A 21,239-nucleotide genomic window follows, 5' to 3' on the forward strand; every position below is an offset into this window, starting at 1 on the left:
TTGTGATTACTTTTTATCTTACCTATCGGAGATTAAATATGAAATATATACATAAATAGGTCTGTTTTGGTAGGTCGTTTTCAAATCTAAACCTCTTTTTTAATTTCTTACAAATCTAAGCCAGTTGAACGGATTCCATCCAAATCCGTTATCTCAGTCAATATCTCAGCAAAATCCCATACAAGGAGATCTTTTGTAGGTGCAGACATTACGAAAATGCCCTCTTCTTCTTCTCAACAAAATTTAACGATCTGATTGTTTCTTACTTCTTCTCTTCTCCTCTCTGGTTATTCTAAATCGAAGGTATGGAGTTCGGCTCCGGGTTATTCACTGGTTTGGGTAAGATTTTGCGCGAGTCTGGATAGAGTTATCTTTGAAAGAAAACATGGAAGAAACAAGCATAGCTTCCATTGAATTTATTGTTGAATGGTGGTAATGAAAGAGTTTTTTTGAAGATTCTGTGATGAATTATGAGTTGGTTTCTTGCTGGATTCAATTGAAGATTTCAGCAAGGAATATTCAGTGAAAGAAAGTCTGTTGTTGTTGTTGGTAATGGCAGTAAACGGTGAAGATTGACAATGGATGTTTTCGAGTTCTAAGTAGTGAAGATTGATGATGATATAGAGTTTGAATGAATTAGAAATGGTGGGTCTATATCTGATTTGAATTTGCAGGGAATTGGAGGTCTACAGAAGGTATTTCCTTACCGGAGAAAAACACCATCTGAGTGTGCACAACAACCGTTTGACAAAAATCCTGAACCACAGGCCAGGTCTTGTAGCAGTAAGCCACATCCCTTCTCTTTGACGCTGCTCTATCCATGAACACAGAGTAGGAATTCTTGGGTTTTTGTGTTGAATGGTTGTTGTGATGATTGGTTGATGCTACTGTAGAAGATAGTGTTGTTGAGTAGTATTTGAAGCTAGAATTAAAGTTGCAGATGGAATAGGTTGTATGTCATAATTGTAGGGATGTGGGAATGAATGGGTATGGATGTATGAACATAAATGCAGGGTTTGAGGTTATGAGCTCAGTCTTGAACCTGCAATGGGCTGAGACAATGATGAGTCTGTGTGAGAAATGGCTAGGTGCAGATGGAGTTATGTTTACAATGCCATGTGTTGTGGTGTAACCGAATTACTTAGTCTGCTCACTGGGTTTTTGGTATTTTTTATTTTGCAGTGAAAATGAAGCTCAAATGTGCATTTACAATGCTTTGTTGCGATATTGATGAAGCGGATTCTCATGAGCTCTCTGGTAAGTTCAATTACTGTGAAATTGGTGTTCTGAATTATCAATTATCACATTTAAGAGCTTTTAGTGAGAGAGTTTAGCTAGTTGTCATTTGACTTGTGATTTTAGGCTTGCCGGAAGTGTTATCCGTTAGGCCTGACCGGGATTTTGAATCTGCGAAGAAGGATTACAGTTTAGACATTGTTCAATTGGGTGGTGTGTCGAATTTAAGTGCTGGAACATCTCGGTTGTTTTCGGAGGGGAATTCTAAGTATTGGTTAGTTAGAATGGAAAAACCTACTGTTGAAGTGTTACAAAAGCGCAAATGGTGGATTACTATGCTCAAATACTATCAAAGGTTTTGGGAAAGTAAGTATTGATGTTTTAACTACTACTTGTGTTGAGTTTTCGTCTTTTTTGCCTATCTTTAATTCTCTTAAATATGTGTAAATGATGTTCTGCAATGAGATGGATGCAAAAATGTGTATATATCGTATTTCATGGAAAAAGAACTTTGGGTTCTGTTGTGAACTTGATGATGAATGTGTGCGCGAACTTGTAGGTCAGTGCCAGCTGCTATTGTGAACAATGGAGTATGTGGAGTTATGTTTGATGTGTTAGAAGGAGATTTTGAAGTTGTTGCTGCACTGAGTTGTTTGAGGAGTAAAGTCAGGAAGCTACAGGAAATTGGTAGTGCAGGCAGTGAATGGCTTGAGAAGAATAAGTCTGTAATTGCAAATGAAAATTTAACTGAACTGCAAATGGCTAGAGTAATGTGCTACAATGTACGTATTTTAGGTGCTGCAATAGTAATGTGCAGGCAGTAGTGGCTTGAGTATTGGTGATGAGACATAATTAAATCAGCGATTCAAAGCGCTAATAAGTCTTTTTACTTCTGCTTAACGGTGCTAACTTTCCATCCATCAATTTTGGTCAAATAAGGCTTAGATTTGTAAGAAATAAAAAAAGAGACTTAGTTTTGTAAACCATAAAAAAAAGGCCTAGATTTGTAAAAAGCCCATTAAATATCGAGGAAATCTTAGAGAAGATAGTACTCAATACGATAGAACAAAGTAAGATCAGAACACACAACTGCAGAGAAAATAGTTGGGTCTGGCTTCAGAATCCGAATGAAGTCTTTAAGTCGTTAACCTATAATGGTTTTAGGAAAAACCCAGGTTAAAGGAGAATCGACTCTAACTGCAACTAGTATCACACAAGAGGTGTGGGGATTAGGTTTCCCAGTTGCTAGAGTTCTCACTTATATAGTCTTCAAATCAGGGTTTGCAATCAATGCTACCTTGGTAACAAAGCATTCAATATTCACCGTTAGATGAAAACCTGATTAGAGTTGAGCTAATATCTTTCAACCATTAGATTGTCTTAGCTTGTTATACACAAAGGAAATGTGCCTTCATTTAGATATGGGTAATCGTACCTAAGCGTGTACACTTGGTTGGCTCAACAATAGTTAACCGAAGTTAGCCATATGAACACTTTCATATCAACCTTTTTCATCTTTATCACAACTAGTTCAAATGCCTCAAATGAAACTAGTTATAGAGTTGTTCAATTGTTTATATTCTCATAGAAGTATACAAGACACAATTGAAGCAAAATCGGTTTTGATTCGCTCGAATCAATTCATGAATACTATAGCCATGGTTTGCAAAGATTGCATTCCTTATTATATAAATGCATTTGTTCATGAGCATGTAAACATACATAACCGATTTTAGAACTTAACCCACTCAGGTATGCAAACGGGTACACATACCTAAGTTCCCGGACTTAGTCTTGTTCGCCAGTATGCAAACGAGTACGCATACTGTCGTTCATGACCGAACTCAGTTGAATCAGTACGCATACGGGTATGCATACTATAGTTCCCGGACTTCAACTGTTGAATCAGTACGCATACGGGTATGCATACTAAATTCCCGGACTTGGAATACACATGCAACAGTTAGCATACAAGTATGCATACTGTGCTATATCCAATAAAAGGTTAATTGTTTTAATCTCCCATTTTAAACATTGAAACATTCTTGGAAGACAAGAATAGCCGTCTCACACAAACTATTAGCTTCAAGTCAATTTTCAAGTGATCATATGATCAATACGAAATATTCCGATTTTACATCAAATGACCCTCTCACACAAATCGTATAAGATGTTACCAAGCGATTTTCACATGATCATATTTTGACTTTCGTCAAGAATAAAAGATGAACTTGGTTAAAGCGAAAGTTTATCAACACATATTTCGAGAAATATATAAGCGAGTTAAACTCAACTCGAAATATCAAATGTGTATAATGTAAAGTCTACATAGCTATACGACTTTTGTCTCAATAGGAGATAGAATAGAAATAGACTTTGAGTGTTAGATGAGTTCAAGTCTCCACATACCTTTTGTCGATGAAGTTCCACAAGCTCCCCTTAGTAGTTCTTTGTCTTCAATCGATGAACTCCATGAAGTCGAAAGCTCAACTACACATTCTATCCTAATCTGAGACATAGCTATAAGTAGATTAGAAATCAAGACTTATAGTTTTGACAACTAAACTTGACAAACAAGCTTGAGACAGCAACGCTTGCGAGTTCGGACGAGCAGTGCTCTAACAAGTAGCCTTTGAAGTTATAAGCACAAAGCGGTATCCAATAACACTCAAGACTTAATCAATAATCCACAAACACGGAGTGATTTAGTGAATAAAGTTTGTCTTAGAAATGTCTATGAGAATCTTAGCAAAATCGAACATAAATATATGTAATAGTTTATGTATTTCTGCTAAACTGGAACTAGACATGTTTGCACACCATTGATAGCTCGTGAAGTCAGGCCACGAGGGTTTTCATACCTTAGAAATTCGTGAAAGTCAGGTCACAAGGGTTTGCAAACCTCGGCATTTTGCGAAATTCAAATGGTAGGGGTTCACAAACCGGGTTTGCGACACTACCTAATTCCCGAACTTAGATGTAAAGGTTTTGCAAACCGGGTTTGCAAACCTCTACAGTCTGTGGAATTCAAACTAACTTTGGTAAAGCACACAACTATATTAACCTATCACCAAGAAGTTCTTTTTCTCACATAATGAATTTGAAATATTCTCAATAGCCATATACAGTATACATTGTTGCTTGGGCATTTTCCAAATAATCAACTTGAAGCAAAAATAGTTCTTGCACAATGAATTATTTTTAACTAAGATTGTTAAGGATCTAGATCTTCCATTGCTTGAATCATGTTCTGAGAGTTTAACAATACAAGCTTGAACTCGAAATTTCTTCTTTGCATCCTTAAATTTACTAAAACGAGTTCAAATTTGTGCACCCTCCAAAACCGGGGTGCACAATCCAGCCTTTGCTATTGGTCTACTTATTTCAACTGGTTTCTGGTTTCGTTTATCCTTTCTTTTTTTTTGTTCTTTAAAAATTAGATTGAAAACAAAAGTGATTAAAGGTGTATAATATTTTTGATCTTAATTATCGCCTATTTTATTTTTCACTCTCTTCTCTTGCAACCTAAATTAGAACCCTGAGGAAAAATCCAATTTGAACCCAAAACCATTCCATCACAGTATCATACCAATCACGCATTATCCGTATACCATATAAACAGACTGAATTAACATGCGATGGATTCAATCAACATATCAGTGATAAACCTGTTATTCAAGCTATGAAATTTGAACTTCTTACGGAACTCATGGCTCTGATTCAATTAATATTCATGGTAGAAGAATAACAAGAACCTAAATCATAAAAAAGACCTTCACCCATTTGAAGAGACTGATATTTTTTATCATCATACTTCAATGATAACTATTACACAAACAAGAATGATCTGCTTCAATCATATTACACATGATTATAGTGTGGGTTTTTCTTAAATCTCTTTTTAAACATGTGAAGAAGAAACTCAACACTAGACAAATTAATTAGTCTCCAACTGTAGATTTGAATTTAATCAAAATCATTGAATTACCCTTGTTTTCATATCACCAGATAGCCAATTGCTCAATACTCTCTCTACTCAGTAAAACTTTATAGCCAACTGTGAAACCATCTAATTCTATCATAATTTGTATTTTTTTTCTCACTTAAGGAAAAAAAATCTCAAAACACCTCCAAGAAAAGAATACCCAAAATAATTTGGTTTTTATAAATCTACAAAATAACGTAAAAAGTACCATATAAATTTTAGAAATCATCAAGATTAGAAGAAAATCAACCTGATTATTATTTTGAGAATGAGAGAGATTAAAAAGAAAGAGAGAGAATACTTTTATTAGGGAGTAAAATACGAAGTATAAAACTGGTTTTATGATAAGAGTAAATAAATATAACCCTCTAATAAGGAGCGCTGGAATGTGCACCCTGGTTTTGAAGAGGTGCACAAATTTGGACTCACTAAAAATCATACGTCACAGTCTCATAAGATAAAATGTTAAATAGTAAAGGTCATCCTTCACACATCTCTTTGTTGATGAAGTTCTTGCAAATATCTTCGTTTTTCTTCAGTCTTCAATCTTTGAGGGTTATTTAGTGACTTTTTATACTCAACTACCTAGTCCGAGACTTGACTTTAATAGACTAAAAATCAGATATAGTTTTGTATATCTAACATTAACAACAAGCTTGAGATAGAAAAACTTGCGAGTTCGACCAAGAGATGCTCTAACACTATATATAATCAAAAACCTCAAACAACACAAACATAACCAACATATAAAGGGTGCAAGGAATGAGTTATAACAGTAATAAATATAATATTTTATGAGTTTTTTGATGTAAACAGGGTGTAAAGCTGGAGTTCGTGAAAGAATAAGATTATTATGATTACCCATACAAGTTTCTATTTATTCTGTTGAATAAAAAAACCTAGCTAGAATGAACTTTCAAGGTAAACCATGGTTTCCTCTTCTTGTCATCTTTCAATCCTTGATTCTTGTGTGCAGGAACAATCTTAGCTCTGAATTTAGGGTTTATTTGTTGTGTTGGTTACTGATTTAAGTGTTTTTTTATTTGATTTTTGGTGTTGGTTCCATCTTTGGGGATTAGAGTTATTAAAATTACATACTTATGTTTGGCACGACTAAGATAAAGCTTGATCGATATTTACAATAAGGGTAATAACAAGCAACGGCTGTATTTTATTTTGTTGTAATCAACAGTTATAACTTTGTGCTCCGATTTTTTATTTTTTATTTTTGTCGCAGAATCTTGGTTGTGATCTTGAATGGATATTTGATAGTGGGTACATTAGAACATACAAATTAAAAGAAAAAAAAACTATGTAAAAGTAATGTATTTCACATCAATTTGTTTCTTTTAAGGAGTATTCTTTTTGAGACAAGCTAGCTTTTCGGATATGGTAACAAATCGATTGTTCTCAACCAGCAATTGAAGCACCTCGGTTAATACTTCATTCACTACGTCATTTCCTAATATATATAATAACTAAAGTGATTTATTTTGTGACATATGTGATACCACATGTGTCATATATGTATATATATATATATATAACCTACATCTATATCCATTCTTAAATTGATATTATTTAATGTTATTTACTTTGGAAAATTCTCATTAGGGGGTGGAGGGCATTCTTATTGAGTCGTGTAAGCTTTAGTGGTTCTTGCACATTAGAAAATTGTTATGTACATGTAAAAAAATGTTGACAATATATATATATAAGTACTTTATAAAGGCAACTGGGTATTTTATGGTCGATAGACAACAATTTTTTAATCAACTACATACCTCCACATCTAATGGCACAAGCACATCCCTGAAAAATGAACGTTTGTTTAGTATCTAATGGCAAAAACCGATGTTTTTTTCTTACATGTACATGCAACTTAGCTTTTCTTTTTCTCGTTATATTTCTTTGTACCAAAAATAAATAAATAAATAAAAAGTAGCAGTAGTAACGTGTTCTAGGAGTACTATTAATAAAAACCGATACAAAGCTGCACTGAAATTCATTGGAACAACGTTATAAAATGTTGGAAAGGTGTTGGATGATGATGAAATATAGGGGGATGAATATATCTGTTTCCCAAAACCTATGGAAGATCCGCAATCAATTCCAACATCAGACTCTTCCACTAAAGATGGAGATGGACGTACACCGTGTTTGTAACCCGTCCCTTTGTAGGATATTATTATCCTTTTGTCCGAATCTGATGACATATCGACAGTTTTTTTCATTGGACATTTGTCCACTGAGCACCGGTAATATAGCCTTGTAATTGTGTTGTTCAGTATCATCTTTTCTCCGTACTTTTCTATTTCTGCTCATCATCATTTGTATCATGAATCGTCATCTTCCTTTTACCTTTGGATATTCTGAACACAACAACAACAAAAAAAACAATTAATAAACAATTAAAATTAACAAACTTCAAACAAAAATAAATACTAAACAAAAGTACACTTCTCTTTTCTTTTTTTCACTTTTGTTTTTGTCGTTGCAATTCGCCGCAATTTCATCTGGTCCCATATTAAGGAATTGACCTCTATACAATTATATGAGTTCCACTCAGGTTCGTGATTGTAATGAGTTGAAGATTTAAAATCTTTGTAACATTTACTGTTTATAGATCATTCAACACAAAAACAAACCTAGTACATTAGGCTTGGTAGATAATCTTATGTACAAAAAAAGTTTATTTTTCGAGCGTTCTCATTAACTAGAGCTTGTGGTTGATTATGACCGTTTTTTCATGGAGATGTAGACGTTTACCTTTAGATTGAAGCGTGCTTTTTCCACACGAAAAATGAATGTTAATCATGTCAATCTCAATCAAACTTACATTATAGATGTATTTAAAATGCAACAGTTTTACTTATTGAGAAAAGTCTAGTATAAAGGCAAAGTTATCGCACGCTTCCCTTACCATTGTACTGATATCAGAGAAAGATGTCGCATTGGTATGCTAAGGGATAAAACATTAGTTAAATATATCGTAGATTAATTGATGGGAATTAAGGATCCATATATTATTGGAACATCTGATAAAATTTGATTGGGAAGTAATTACCAACACAATAATCATTAAGTTCAGCTGTTCCGGACGTACATTACCACATACATTGGAATCAGTAACACCAAAAAAACATGCATTATTTAACCAACATATATTAGTTCTCCGTTATTTCTCAAGCATATTTTGTGTTAAAAAGTTTACGAAAATTGAAACCATATATGCTACTAACAAGATAAACGTTACCCAGTTCAAAAAATTTGCGAAATTGTTTATATTGAAAAAAACTAAATATCAATTGGGTCTTACAATTATTGATGAACCAATCTTCATTGTTGTTAACTGGTCTCTAATGGAGATCTGCAATAACATAAAATGGTTAGATTACCATAAGATTGTAAACATGAGAAAAGTTAGAGTAATTATATTAGGATATTTTTCTTCGTTAAATAATTTAGAAACATAAAAGAGCGGATATACTAGACGTACGACTATTGAGAAAAAGCTAAATAAAGTAAGAGTACCGGGGACTTCAGTATGCCACATGACTCGTCTTACATTATTCTATGTGCTCTGTTATATCTCACAAATTAAGAAAAGAATTTATTCCTTCAACACTGGATTGCTAATGTTTTTCTCAACGGTGTATAAGAACCAACATCAAATATTTAAGCCATATAATGATCCTAACTGAATAACCAATAAAAATAAAAGGAGAACAGATATCAAGATGTTGAACTTAGTTGTTGATAGCGAATATTAAAGGACAAAAACTTTTGTAGAAAAGTACAATAAAAGGTGTTTTAATATTTTTTTTTAATGTTGTTCTTTCCATAAAAAGGGTAAAGAATAAAAATAATGATTCTATTCATAGGCGTGTAAAAGATCCTCTATATTTTTTAGGCAAAATTTTTGTCACAAATATATGTGAAAAGGTATTCAATAAACGAGGATATTGTAACAAGTAAACGTGGTTGTCCAAAATTCTAAACATTATAGATTTCTTTAGATATTGATTAATAGTATTTCTAAAGAAAGATTTATTTTTTTTTAAATTATGAAATTTGCGCGTCTGGTGTCTCCCTATATAAAGTGTTGAGAAAAACACAAACCTCATTATTTACACGTCAAGGTTTTTTTCTTTCTTCCTTTCGTTTTCGTTTTAGGATTAAGTTTTGTCGTCTCATCCCCTTTTGTTGTTTGTTTTATAGGTACCCTAAAAGTATGATCAACTGGGAGTCCATGAGTACCAATTTGAGGTGAACAACAGTAGATGAACATGTGCATCCAAATGCGTCTAATGCAAGGCATACTTAAGTTGACGCATTATGTGGTATTTATTTCAATCTTTGAGGCAATTAATAGTGTTCTTCGTATCATTATAAATTGGTTTGTTTGTATATTATTACGATAAATTTCATCTCTTCCTTTTTCTGTATTTTTTATCATCTCTTATTGAAGAAGAAGAAGACCATCATCCGTTCTTCATCTCACAAATCTTCGTACATCAAAAGAATCAAGGTGATACACAACTTTATGCATACTGGAATAACCATTATATGATTATGCAAAACATAACTTGTAGAATAGTTGCTCAGTTGATCATTCATGTGTCTTACAAGTGGGGATATCAAGGTTTGACCTTTTCTGATTGATGTTTTAACCTTCATTTATAATTGTTAGAGCATAGCTCGGTTGAACTCACCAAGCATTGGTATGTCAAGTTTGGTTGTCATACTTTAGTATCAAAACTCATTTAGAGTCGCTTGATTAAATACTAGAGTCAACTTTGTTTAGGTTATACTAGAAAGTCTAGGAATGTTGAGACATACGAGTATTATTCCGAAGACCTGAAGAACGAGAAGAAGTAACGAACTACAACGAAGATATCATCCTTCCACTTGAGGTTAGTAATATAGACGTGAACTTGTTTCATTCCTAACGTATCTTTCAAGTCGTGCTATATTGAAAACATAACTGCGAAGCTTTATATGTTGTATATAATACTCCAGTGATGAGACATGATCATAATAGTATGATCATAGTATTAAGGAATTAGACTACGAAGTATAACACTTATCTTTTGAACTTCGTAGGTATGACATTGACATAATCTTGTATATAGTTTTATGATTACGTGAATAGGTGTATGGTGAAGATTTCATCCTAGGAAACAATGTTTTACATTTGATTAAAGGAAGTACATTCATGAACTTGTTTCATGAATCAAAAGGGAAATTAATAGGTTTATTGGTCCGGCTATTCATTGCATATTCTTTGATGACCAATATGTGTGAGTTGGTAGAACCAATCTTAACTCAGGTCATGTATCTTGGTATAACCGATCACAATACCTACACTTATGATTTGATATGATCGGTCCTGGTAATTGGTGTAACCAATCCTAAGTAATCACCATGAGATGGTATGATCGATCCTTGTAATTGGTGTGACTGATCATAAGTGTGTGTAACCGATCCTTGTAATTGGTGTAACCGATACTAGTGAGTGGTGTGACCGATCACAAGTAGATACCATGTTTAGGTAGAACCGATCCTAGTGATTGGTATAACCGATCCGAACCCATGTATGTAACTTGGTAGGACTGATTACAACTAACCATTGTGACTTGGTATGACCGATCACATAATAGTCTTGGAATACTGGTAGAACCAATTCTAAACTTGTTTGGAAGTGTGGTAGAATCGATTCCAAGAACCAAACCCATATAAATACGAAATACGGATTTGCAGTGAAAAGATGTCAACATACTTTGAACACGAGCAGTAACTCTTATCATTTATTATTCAAAGATATTCCTTGGTACTCAAGGTGATCCTGTGACGAAATAATTTAAGAATCTTTTAATAGGTTTTTGGTTTTATATGCTTTAATTACCAGCAATTAATGCATAGCTTTAGAGAATAAACATTAGTAACGTGCATTTACTAATTAGATATTTTTTATGAGAGATTTCGGAATTACTGGACCAGCATTTATTGGAATTAGGAAAACCGAATTTGAGCATTCACTGCATATCTTGAGAAGATTTTCGATTTTCGAAATTCCTTGGTGTCCAAATATCCTTGGTCTATAAAATACTTAAGTTTGCATTTCTAGCAAACTATCCTAAGAGCCAGATAAACTTCATTTCTTGTTGTATCTGGTGGAGCCGTCTAATCGGAGAGGAAAGTATCTTAATTAGGTGAAATCTCTTACGACCACTCGTTTAAATACATATGTGGGATAAATAAGCTCTACGAGTACCGTTGGTGGGAAACTAGATAATTGTAGTGTTGTTAGTTTTCAATTTGATTTGATTGACTAACGGTTGTTGAAACTTTGATTGCACCTAGTTTGTTTATTCTTGAGAATCTTCTCTTCTAATAGAAGATTCACTCAGACCAGATCAAAGTATCGACGAGATCTTTAGAATTGTTGTTAGATCTAAAGACATCTTTTGATAATCCGTTGTTAACAGACTATGTTCTGTGTGGATTGATCACAATATATTCAAGTGTTGTTGTGCAGGTATTTAAATGCAATAGAAGATTTTAAGACGAAGAAGAATTCTTATTAGTTTTCGTATCTTGTGGATTTAGTGCACAAACCTTGATCGGCTGGGATCCAACTAGAATCAATTTATCTTTGCTAGATCTGATTGGTTAGTTGCGTGAGATCGACATTCTCTATATTTATCTTTGAGATCTATATTGATTGAGTGCGAATCTAGACTTGACTATTTCGGTAGTTATTGTATAGATTGATCTAACCAAACAAAGGAGTTTATTATATTAAACATAAGAGCCTTTGTCAACAACTCATCATAATCTTTTAGCAAGATTGATTAGAGTGGTTACCAAATAGATTCTTCCTTTGCTGTTTGGAATACGACTCAAAGGACTTGCTATTCACGTATGTGACTCTAGAAGTCGAAGGCGCAGGGATACTTAGCGAACTAAGTATCTAGGGGTAGTCTGCTTGGTCTCAACTATACGAAGTTGGTTTAGATTTTGTATAGCGTCTAAATTCTAAGAGTATTCAAAACTGGACTAAGTCCCGGTTTGTTTTTTTTTGCATTTGCGGTTTCCTCATTAACAAAATCTTGCTGTGTCTTTTAGTTTGTTTTCCGCATTATAATTGTTATTATAATTAAGTAAAATACACAAGTACGTTAACTCCGTAATACTTGATAGTGATCCTATAAAGTTTCAGTTATTACCAAACCTATTATCAAGTACACACTTTGTTGTCATATCGTCTCGATCTTGTATCCATAGTCAATCACACAAGTGATCTTGTTGTCGTATTGTCTGGATCCCGTATCCATATACGATCATACGAAGTGTGAACCGAATTGTCTTATTGTCTCGACCCTGTCCATAGACGATCACATTCGTAAGATGACTTATAAGTTGACAAATAAAATATTGTGGTGTATTTGGGTACCCTCGTCTTTTTAATAATTACTATGTACTTTAGACTTCGTGCATATTTGGGACGTACTCTAGTAAGTTTTAGTTTTCAACTGTTTTTTATTCATGTTGTGCAAGTAATTGAGTTGTAAAAATTGTGTTAGAGCACTGCTCGGTTGACCCAACAAGTGTTGGTATGTCAAGCATGGTTGTCAAGTTTAGATGCCAAAACTCACAGATTGAATTGCTTATTATAGTCAAATTCGTTAGGTTAAATAGACTTTAGGACTTAAAAATGTTGAGACAAAATTGTAGCTACTCTTGAAAATTTGAAGACGAACGGAAGAAAAAAAATGAAGACATCACTATTTAAATTGAGGTTAGTAACTATTGAACAATTGTTCCTTTTCTATCTGGTTCTCACAATCTTATTTATTGAAGACATAACTGCAGAGTTTGTTTACATGGTTGTAGTATAATGTGACTTGATCGTCATCTGTGATAAAAGTGTCGAAGGAATGATATACATTAGATGTTCTCTAGAACTTATTGTATAAAGTTACAAAGTATACTTTTCGATATTTTCGATGATTTCGACATAACATTAATGTTGTACTTGTCGAAGGAATGATATACATGAATGACGTGCATTAGATACTTAGGTTTATCCAGAGCTTCTGAAGACGAGTCATGTCTATGTCATCGAGGCAACCATGTTATCTCTTTTTTGTAATGCACCTCCTTTTAGAAAAAATTAAAGTTGTATTGATGAAGTGACGAAAGATATGCAGTGTTATCATTAGAAGTGGACATGGTGATGTCGTTGCTTGCCAAAGTCTTTATATAGGTGGTTCGGAAGGTACAAAACATACATCCGAGGATGAAGGCCAAGCTTTTCTAATAGGGATCCAATTGCCCAAATTTCTTGATCTTTCGAAAGTGATATTAGAAAGCAACTCTCAATCGATGGTGAAATTTATAAAGTTTTTCCCTATTTCTCATCCACACTTTCCCTGTTTCCTATCCCCTTCATAATTTCTAAAATCAATTTATTGTCAGAGATGGTTTTGTCTATGTACAATCTATAAAAGTCAAATTGACTATGACTATCACTATTTTTATTTGTATTCTTCTTTGTTAACCTCTCTTTTCATTGAACAAAACAAAAAACTATCAAGTTAGAAACCCTAGGTTAGATTCATATTAATTATTATGATAGTACACTTATTTCTTTATCTTTTATCATTCAGTTCGCTCGAAAAGTAGATGAATTATCGGCGGATAATCGGTAAATTATTATTATGGAAGATTTCACTATTGAAAATTTAGGATAAAATATCTCAACCCTAACTCAATCAAATATCCAAGAAGATTTCATAGATTTCATTATTGAAACTCATTTTGTGAACAAGGTTTAGAGGTTAGTAACTACCCTAATTAATCACCCATGTCCAATCGGTAACTTTAAAAAAAATAAAAATCTGAAGAACCGGTCTTCCAGCTACGGATGACTAGTAATGATTTTGGTCGTCCAATTACGGACGACCATTAATGATCTCCATCGCCTAATTTATGATAATTACATAAATCAGGTTGTGTTTGAAAAGGCGAGGGTACCCAAATATACCTCAAGCTAAAACTTTTCCTACCTATAAGTCATTTCTCTGAAAGTGATTGCCTATGGACTGAGTCGAGACGATACAACTAATCGGTTCACACTTCGTGTGATCGTCTATGGATACGAGATCGAGACAATACGACAACGAAGTATGTTTACTTGATACAAAGGTTCGGACTTAACCAAACACAATAGGATTGCTTATCAAGTAAATAGGAATTAACGTTTGTGTAATTTACTTTAATTATAATAAAACAATTATAATGCGGAAAATAAAAGTAAATGACAAAGCAAGATTTTGTTAACGAGGAAACCGCAAATGCCGAAAAACCCCGGGACCTAGTCCAGAATTGAATACCCTCAGGATTAAGCCGCTACACAAAATTACACCTAACTTCGTATAGTTAAGACCAAGTAACTAACCCTATAGTTCACTTAGTTCCGTCTGTATTCCCACGCCTCCGACCTATGAATAAGTCACGTACTTGGAACAATCCCTTTGGTTCGTATTCCAGGCAGTAAAGGAACAAGAAATCAGTTTGGTATCAACTCAATTCAACCAAGTGGTATGAGTCGTACAAAGGCTCTTCCGTTTATCTTAACATAAACTCCTTCGTCGGGTCTAGATCTATCTTATGTTTAATCACCTTAAGGTAATCGTTTAAGATTAAGTCAACAACACCTTTAATCCGAAGAACCGTGTTGATGCCGATCTACTCAATTAATCAATCCAATCTACCACAAGGATAAACCGATTATTAATTGGATCCTCTTTTACCGAAACAAGTATTGTGCACAGCAAAGATTATAAAACCCAAGTCAGATCTTCAATATCTTCTTTGTCTTCAAATATTCTTAAATCTTCAATAAAACCATGCACACAATCACTTGAATCTCTTGTGATCAATCACGCACAAAACAGAGTCTGTTAACAATGGATTATCACAAGATCGTATTTAGAACTAACAACAGTCTAAAGATCCTTGTCGAAAGTCTGAACTAGTTTGAGTGAATCTTATATCAGAAGAGAAGATTCTCAAGAATAAACAAACTAGGTGCAATCATATTTCAACCACCGTTAGTCAATCAAATCAATCGAAAACAAAGATAAACCGCAATTATCTAGTTTCCCACCAACGGGTCGCGCTAGAGCTTCTCAATCCCAAAGAATACTTTAAAACGAGCGGTCGTAAGAGATTTCACCTAATTAGATTACTCTCCTCTCCGATAGGCGGCTACACCAGTAACAAAGACAAAAGAGGAAGTCTGTTGTTACGAAGGATTAGTTTTCTAGAAAGGCAAACTTCGTGTATTTATAAACAAGGAAGTTTGGACACCAAGGAATTTCCAAAACCGAAAATATTCTCAAGATATTCATAAATTCAGAGATTCGGTTTTCATAATTCCTGGAAATGCTCTGTCCAAAAATAACAATCGAAATCTCTTGGAAAATATAATTAGTAAATCCACATTACCAAATTCTGTAATTTCCATGCAAATGAAATTAATAACCTTAATTAAAATATTCTTAACTTATTTGTGTTTCGATCCTGGCCCTTAGTCGTTAAGGAATATCTTTGAACAATTATAGAAATAAATATTCTCAACACGTGTTCAGAGTTTGTCGACATCTTAACTTTGTAAGTTCTCTTTCACACTTACAACCTTGAAACCGATTTTCCACACTTCCAAACAAGTTTAGAATTGGTTCATATGACTTTCAAGAACTATGTGATTGATCAAAACAACATTCAATCACAATCATGGGTTTACGGTTTTACCGAAACAAGTTTCAGTTCTACCTCCATGTGAGTACTACGCATAGTCACACTAGCTTCCCAAAAGATTCGGTTGACTAGGTACTAGGATCGGTTGATCGCTGTCGTACGCGTCAAAAATAAAATTACTTTCTCACTCAACTAAATTTAAATGAAGTATGTGGTAAGAAAGAGTTCGTTCCCACAGGGAGGCTTTTGTTGTTATAAAAATTCAGTTTCTTAGTAACCAAGGGGGGGGGGGGGATTTTTGTTTTTATCTAAGCAATAAAATAAATTGAAAGCAATAAAAATAACTTGAATAATCAATAAGGAGAAGATATTGGTCACGGGATAGTATCATTCACAAACATGTATTTTCGTCAGTGACTAGAATTGGTATTTTAATCTCTCATTTACTAAAAGTCCTAGGATACATTGATCGCAAGAGTATCCCGTTTATTTCCCGATTTTATCACAAATAACATTAAAAGATGCTATTGTGAAATCTACCTAGAAAGCAACCTAAAGTGTAAAAGCACAATTAAGTTTAACTCCCTAAGAGCATTAAGTTCTATGAAATAAGACTAATCAATGAAAACAAACGTGTAAAAGCACTAATTCGTTTTAACAAAGGTTATAATTTATATGTGACTAGTAGGATATATCACTACAAGCACTACTCACATTTATGCTACTTGTAATCAGGAATTATCACTTTTTCGTATAATAACCCTAATCTAGCAATAGAGATGAAGACTAATCTAATTGATTCCGGACTCAATCAAACTAGCATTCAAATCTTAAAACAATATAAACCATGAATCATAAACAATAAAGATGAGACAAAACTAATCCATTGATTTAAATATCATGCTTGAGAAATCAACTTTTATCCCATAACCAATAATTGTATTTAGCTACTCATAGCTTTTGAGTTCATCATAATCATAATCAAAAATGAATTGAAGAAGATGAAAAATAAATGAAAGCGAACCCTAGTAGAATCGCCGCTCTCCAAAGTTCCCAATAAAAAAATACGTGATCCTCCAAGTTGTAGAAGACTTTTTCTTTTGTAGCTTTTCCTTTTTCAAAAGTGAAAACTACAGCCACACCCATTTTCTCACCTTCCACCACTGTCAAACACACGCGTGTAAAAGTTCACACGCGCACCCAAAATCGGCGTATAAATTCTGCCGAAACCCAAAATTTTCAAAATTCAGTTTTCTTTTTATTTTATTTCCAAGTTTAACCTCACTTTATGTTTTGAGATTTTGTATTGAGATTTTGTTCTGAGAGATTGAGATAGAGCCAGAGCGAGAGCTGAAGTATTGAATTATCGAGAGTTGCGAAGGAGCTGATTGAGAGATTCAATCTCAGCAAAGATAATCTGAAATTCAAGCTCAGGTTCGTTCGTTTTATCTTTGATTCTGATCTTTTTTAACTTTGATTCTGATCTTGTTTAATCTTGATTCGATTCTAGGTTTTAGTTTCTTTAAGATTATGATCTATTATTTTAAGTTACAAAGTTTAATTTAGGTTTTCGAATGGATTTTTAGATATTTTAAGCTTGTTTTTGAATTTACGATCAATGCAGATCTTTTCGATTCAATCTTTTAGTTTCGATTTCACAGAGTTCCAACTCCATTGCACTGTACTCATCTCTGAAGTTCTCCTAAAACTGCAATATGATTTAATAACACTCATCAGGGAAGGAATAACTTTATATGCATAACAGGTTATGCAGATACTTTAAGCAATGCATAACTTGTCATGCAGTCAATGTTGGATCTGCATAAGATGTTATGCAGTTAAACAATGTGTGATGCAGGGTATGCTTAACCAATATAATAAGGCCTTTTATATGCATAACAAGTTATGCAGATACTCTAAATAATGCATAAAAGGTCATGCAGTTATTTTTGGATTTGCATAAGATGTTATGCAGTTAAACAATGTTTGTATTTTAACTGCAAAAGCAGTTATGCATAATAAGTTATGCAGTTCACCATGTTTGCTTTTACTGCATAACCAGTTATGCATAATAAGATACGCAGTTCAGCATAGTTGCTTTTACTGCATAAGCAGTTATGCATAATAAGCTACGCAGTTATGCATAGTTGCTTTTACTGCATAACAAGTTATGCATAACAAGTTACGCAGTTATGCATAGCTGCTCTTACTGCATAAGCAGTAATGCATAACGTTATGCATAAATGTTTTTACTGCATAACCAGTTATGCAGATACTCTAAATAATGCATAACAAATCATGCAGTTAATTTTGGATCTGCCTAAGATGTTATGCAGGATAGATATGATTTGATTTTTTAAATTTGATCTTTGCTGTTGTTGATTTGATATTTTAATTTTGAGTAAGAATTTTTTTTCTGAAGCAACATGCAGGATATATATGTTTGATTTTTTCTCTTTTTGTGTTTTGCAGGGTGAAATGCCTGTTATTAGTGCACTAGCTGTGATTCACTACTTCAGTGAATTCTTAGCACATCATGTTGATGTCAATTCAACTCTGGAGAATTTGAAGACAGTCGTTTGCCTGAAGTGGACTCGTTTACTACCTCATCATGTCAGTTTTTGTTTTAATGATGGAAGCAAGTTTTTGCGAGTTGATTCTGATTTTCTGCTTCAGTGTTTTGTATCTCGTTGCCAGTATAAAGGTCAGAAGAGCTTTGATTTACTTGTTGAAGTTGTCTCCAATTCTTTCAATTATTCCAGCAGTCGTAGTAGAGCTTCATCAAGTATGCATTTAATAGAACCTGAACCAGAACAAGCTATGGTGAATTTCCTTGAAGATGGTTCTGTCCCTGTTAACAAGGTTCTTAGGACTGAGGGTTGGGATAAATTACTTGGTGAAGTTAGTAAAGTTTTTTTTGGAGGTGTAGCAGAGGTACGTATTGCAGTGAAGAAATATGAGCTAAAGTCTGGGTATGTTCTTGTATATACTAAGAATGAACCTAGCAGGTTCTATGCAAAATGCTCTAAAGAAAATTGCCCTTGGGAGTATAAGGTTTGTGATGTTGATGTTGAAAACATTATGATTAAGGTTAAGAAATATTATAGCAGTCATCACTGTGGTGTGGGATGTCAAAGGCTTTTCCAAAGGCTCAGCAGTAAATTTGTTTCTAGTCTTATCAAGGAAGAAATCAGAAGTGATCCGAGTATCAAAGCTTCTGATTTGAAAAAGTTTTTTAAACATAGCTACGGTATCAATATGAAATACTACCAAGCTTACAATGGAATAGAGAAAGTGTATGAGGATATATTTGGTGATGATGCCATTTCGTATTCACATCTGGCATGGTATGTAGATGCCATTCGCAGCACAAATCCTGGGAGTTGTATTGATTTTCAAGTTCAAAGGGATGAAACTGAATCGAACAAGGATAGTTTAACTGATTTAGAAGTTGAAGCACCTTCAAATAAGTTTGTGCGTCTTTTTATTGCTTTCGAGGCATGCATCAGTGGTTACCGTTACCTTCGTCCCATGATTTATGTCGATGCTACCTTTCTTACAGGGAGATTTAGAGGATGCCTCATGGCTGCAACCGGTATCAATGCTGAAAATGGTTAGTTTTATGATAATGTATCCTTTTTATATATGTGCATAATGTTTCATGCATTATTTATTTTGGCTTCATAGTGTTTTATGCATAATATCTTATGCATTACTCTTTTCACTTTTCTGGTTATGCATCAGTTTTGTTTAGATACATAAGACATTATGCATTTTTTTATAGCTGCATAATGCCTTATGCATTACTATTTCCACTTTTCTGTTATGGAATTTATGCACGTGCATAATGCATAAGATATTATGCATCATTTTTTTTAGATGCATAAGACATTATGCATCATCTTATTTAGATGCATAAGACATTATGCATCATTTTATTTAGATGCACATACTTTATGTATACATTGGCTTGATTTTATAATTTTTTAAGTCTTGAACCATGTTTTCTTGCTGTACAGGGTTCTTTCCACTAGCCATGGCCCTAGTACCTGCTGAAGATAATGATAACTGGGAATGGTTCATGAGGAATTTGAGTAATGTTGTTGATCATGATTAAAGGCCAATCACATTTTTATCCGATCGTGCAGAAGGATTAAAGAGATCGATTCCAGTTATTTTCCATGGATCCTTCCATAGTTTCTGCTATTATCATCTTAAGATGAACTTACCTATTAATGCTTCTGACGAAAGGTATGGTGCCGTTATTGATGCATTTCATGATTCTGTATATGCTCTTAGTCCTGAAGGCTTCCAAAATGCCATTGCTACGATTAGGGGTCTTGGTTGTGGTTGGGTTGCAAACTATATTGAAGATATACCTCCCGAGAGATGGTCAAATGCCTTTTTTCAGGGTTGTAGGTATGGAAGGAAATCTTCTACTCTTGCTGAATCCTTCAATAGTTGGATGAAGGTACATAAGAAGCTCCCTGCTAATGCTCTTCTGGATCAGATAAGGAAGGATGTGATGAGGATGATGTCAGAAAGGAGAAATACCGGTAAAAGTTTCATAACAGTTCTCACACCGAAGAATGAAGTAAAGATGAAGGCTCTTATTGATGAGGGTTTAACCTGGCTGGTTATACAGTCCGATACTCATGTTTATGAAGTGGAGGGCGGGGAGAGTTCTCATTGTGTTAACCTTGAGCTAAAGACATGTACCTGTCAGAGGTGGCGCGTCTATGGGTTTCCATGTGTGCATGCTTTTGCTTCGATAACAATGTCTGGTTCTAATCCATATGATTTTGTTGAACCTTATTTCACTACTTCATACTTCAATAATACCTACAACCATGCCATTCATCCTATTCCAAACTACAACAGGCCCGAAGTTTATGAAGGTAATCAGATTATCGATGTGCCTGATGTTAGGAGGCCGCCTGGGAGACCACCAGATAATAGACATTTGAGCAGTTACGAGAAGCCGCCAAGGAGATCTATTCGATGTGGTAATTGTTTTTGAGATTGGTCATCACAACAAGCAAACTTGCACAAAGCCTACCTGCTACAAGAAGCCGCTGAAGCAACCTAAGGGAAGTTAAGGGAGAGAATTTAACTTGTTGGTTTCTTCAAGCTTAGTTTTACGTTTGAACCTAATTCATTTTTCTTTATTTTAATTTCTGTATGGGATTTTATGAACAAGTACTTTTTCATTTTGTATTGGTTTTTATGAAGAAAAAAAATAATTCTT

The 21,239-nt window shown here is 33.9% G+C and overlaps 1 protein-coding gene across 1 annotated transcript; it reads left to right on the forward strand.

Annotated features, from left to right (window-relative positions):
• Positions 1–292: 292 nt before the first annotated feature.
• LOC113317669 (organelle RRM domain-containing protein 1, chloroplastic-like) lies at positions 293–2,136 on the forward strand. The gene is made up of 4 exons (XM_026565805.1): positions 293–1,088; positions 1,183–1,257; positions 1,363–1,602; positions 1,796–2,136. Exons 1-4 carry the CDS (start codon positions 980–982, stop codon positions 1,816–1,818), a joined length of 447 nt encoding a protein of 148 aa, XP_026421590.1. The 5' UTR covers positions 293–979; the 3' UTR covers positions 1,819–2,136.
• Positions 2,137–21,239: the final 19,103 nt, after the last annotated feature.

Source organism: Papaver somniferum, chromosome 10, assembly GCF_003573695.1.
Source record: "Papaver somniferum cultivar HN1 chromosome 10, ASM357369v1, whole genome shotgun sequence".
Lineage (NCBI taxonomy): Eukaryota > Viridiplantae > Streptophyta > Magnoliopsida > Ranunculales > Papaveraceae > Papaver > Papaver somniferum.

Bases quoted from the DNA above. Each gene is read 5' to 3' on its own strand.
- LOC113317669 (XM_026565805.1), top strand. From the start codon at position 980: ATGAATGGGTATGGATGTATGAACATAAATGCAGGGTTTGAGGTTATG. The intron at 1,089-1,182 runs GTGCAGATGGAG...TTTATTTTGCAG, and splicing joins TCTGTGTGAGAAATGGCTAG to TGAAAATGAAGCTCAAATGT. The intron at 1,603-1,795 runs GTAAGTATTGAT...GCGAACTTGTAG, and splicing joins CTATCAAAGGTTTTGGGAAA to GTCAGTGCCAGCTGCTATTG.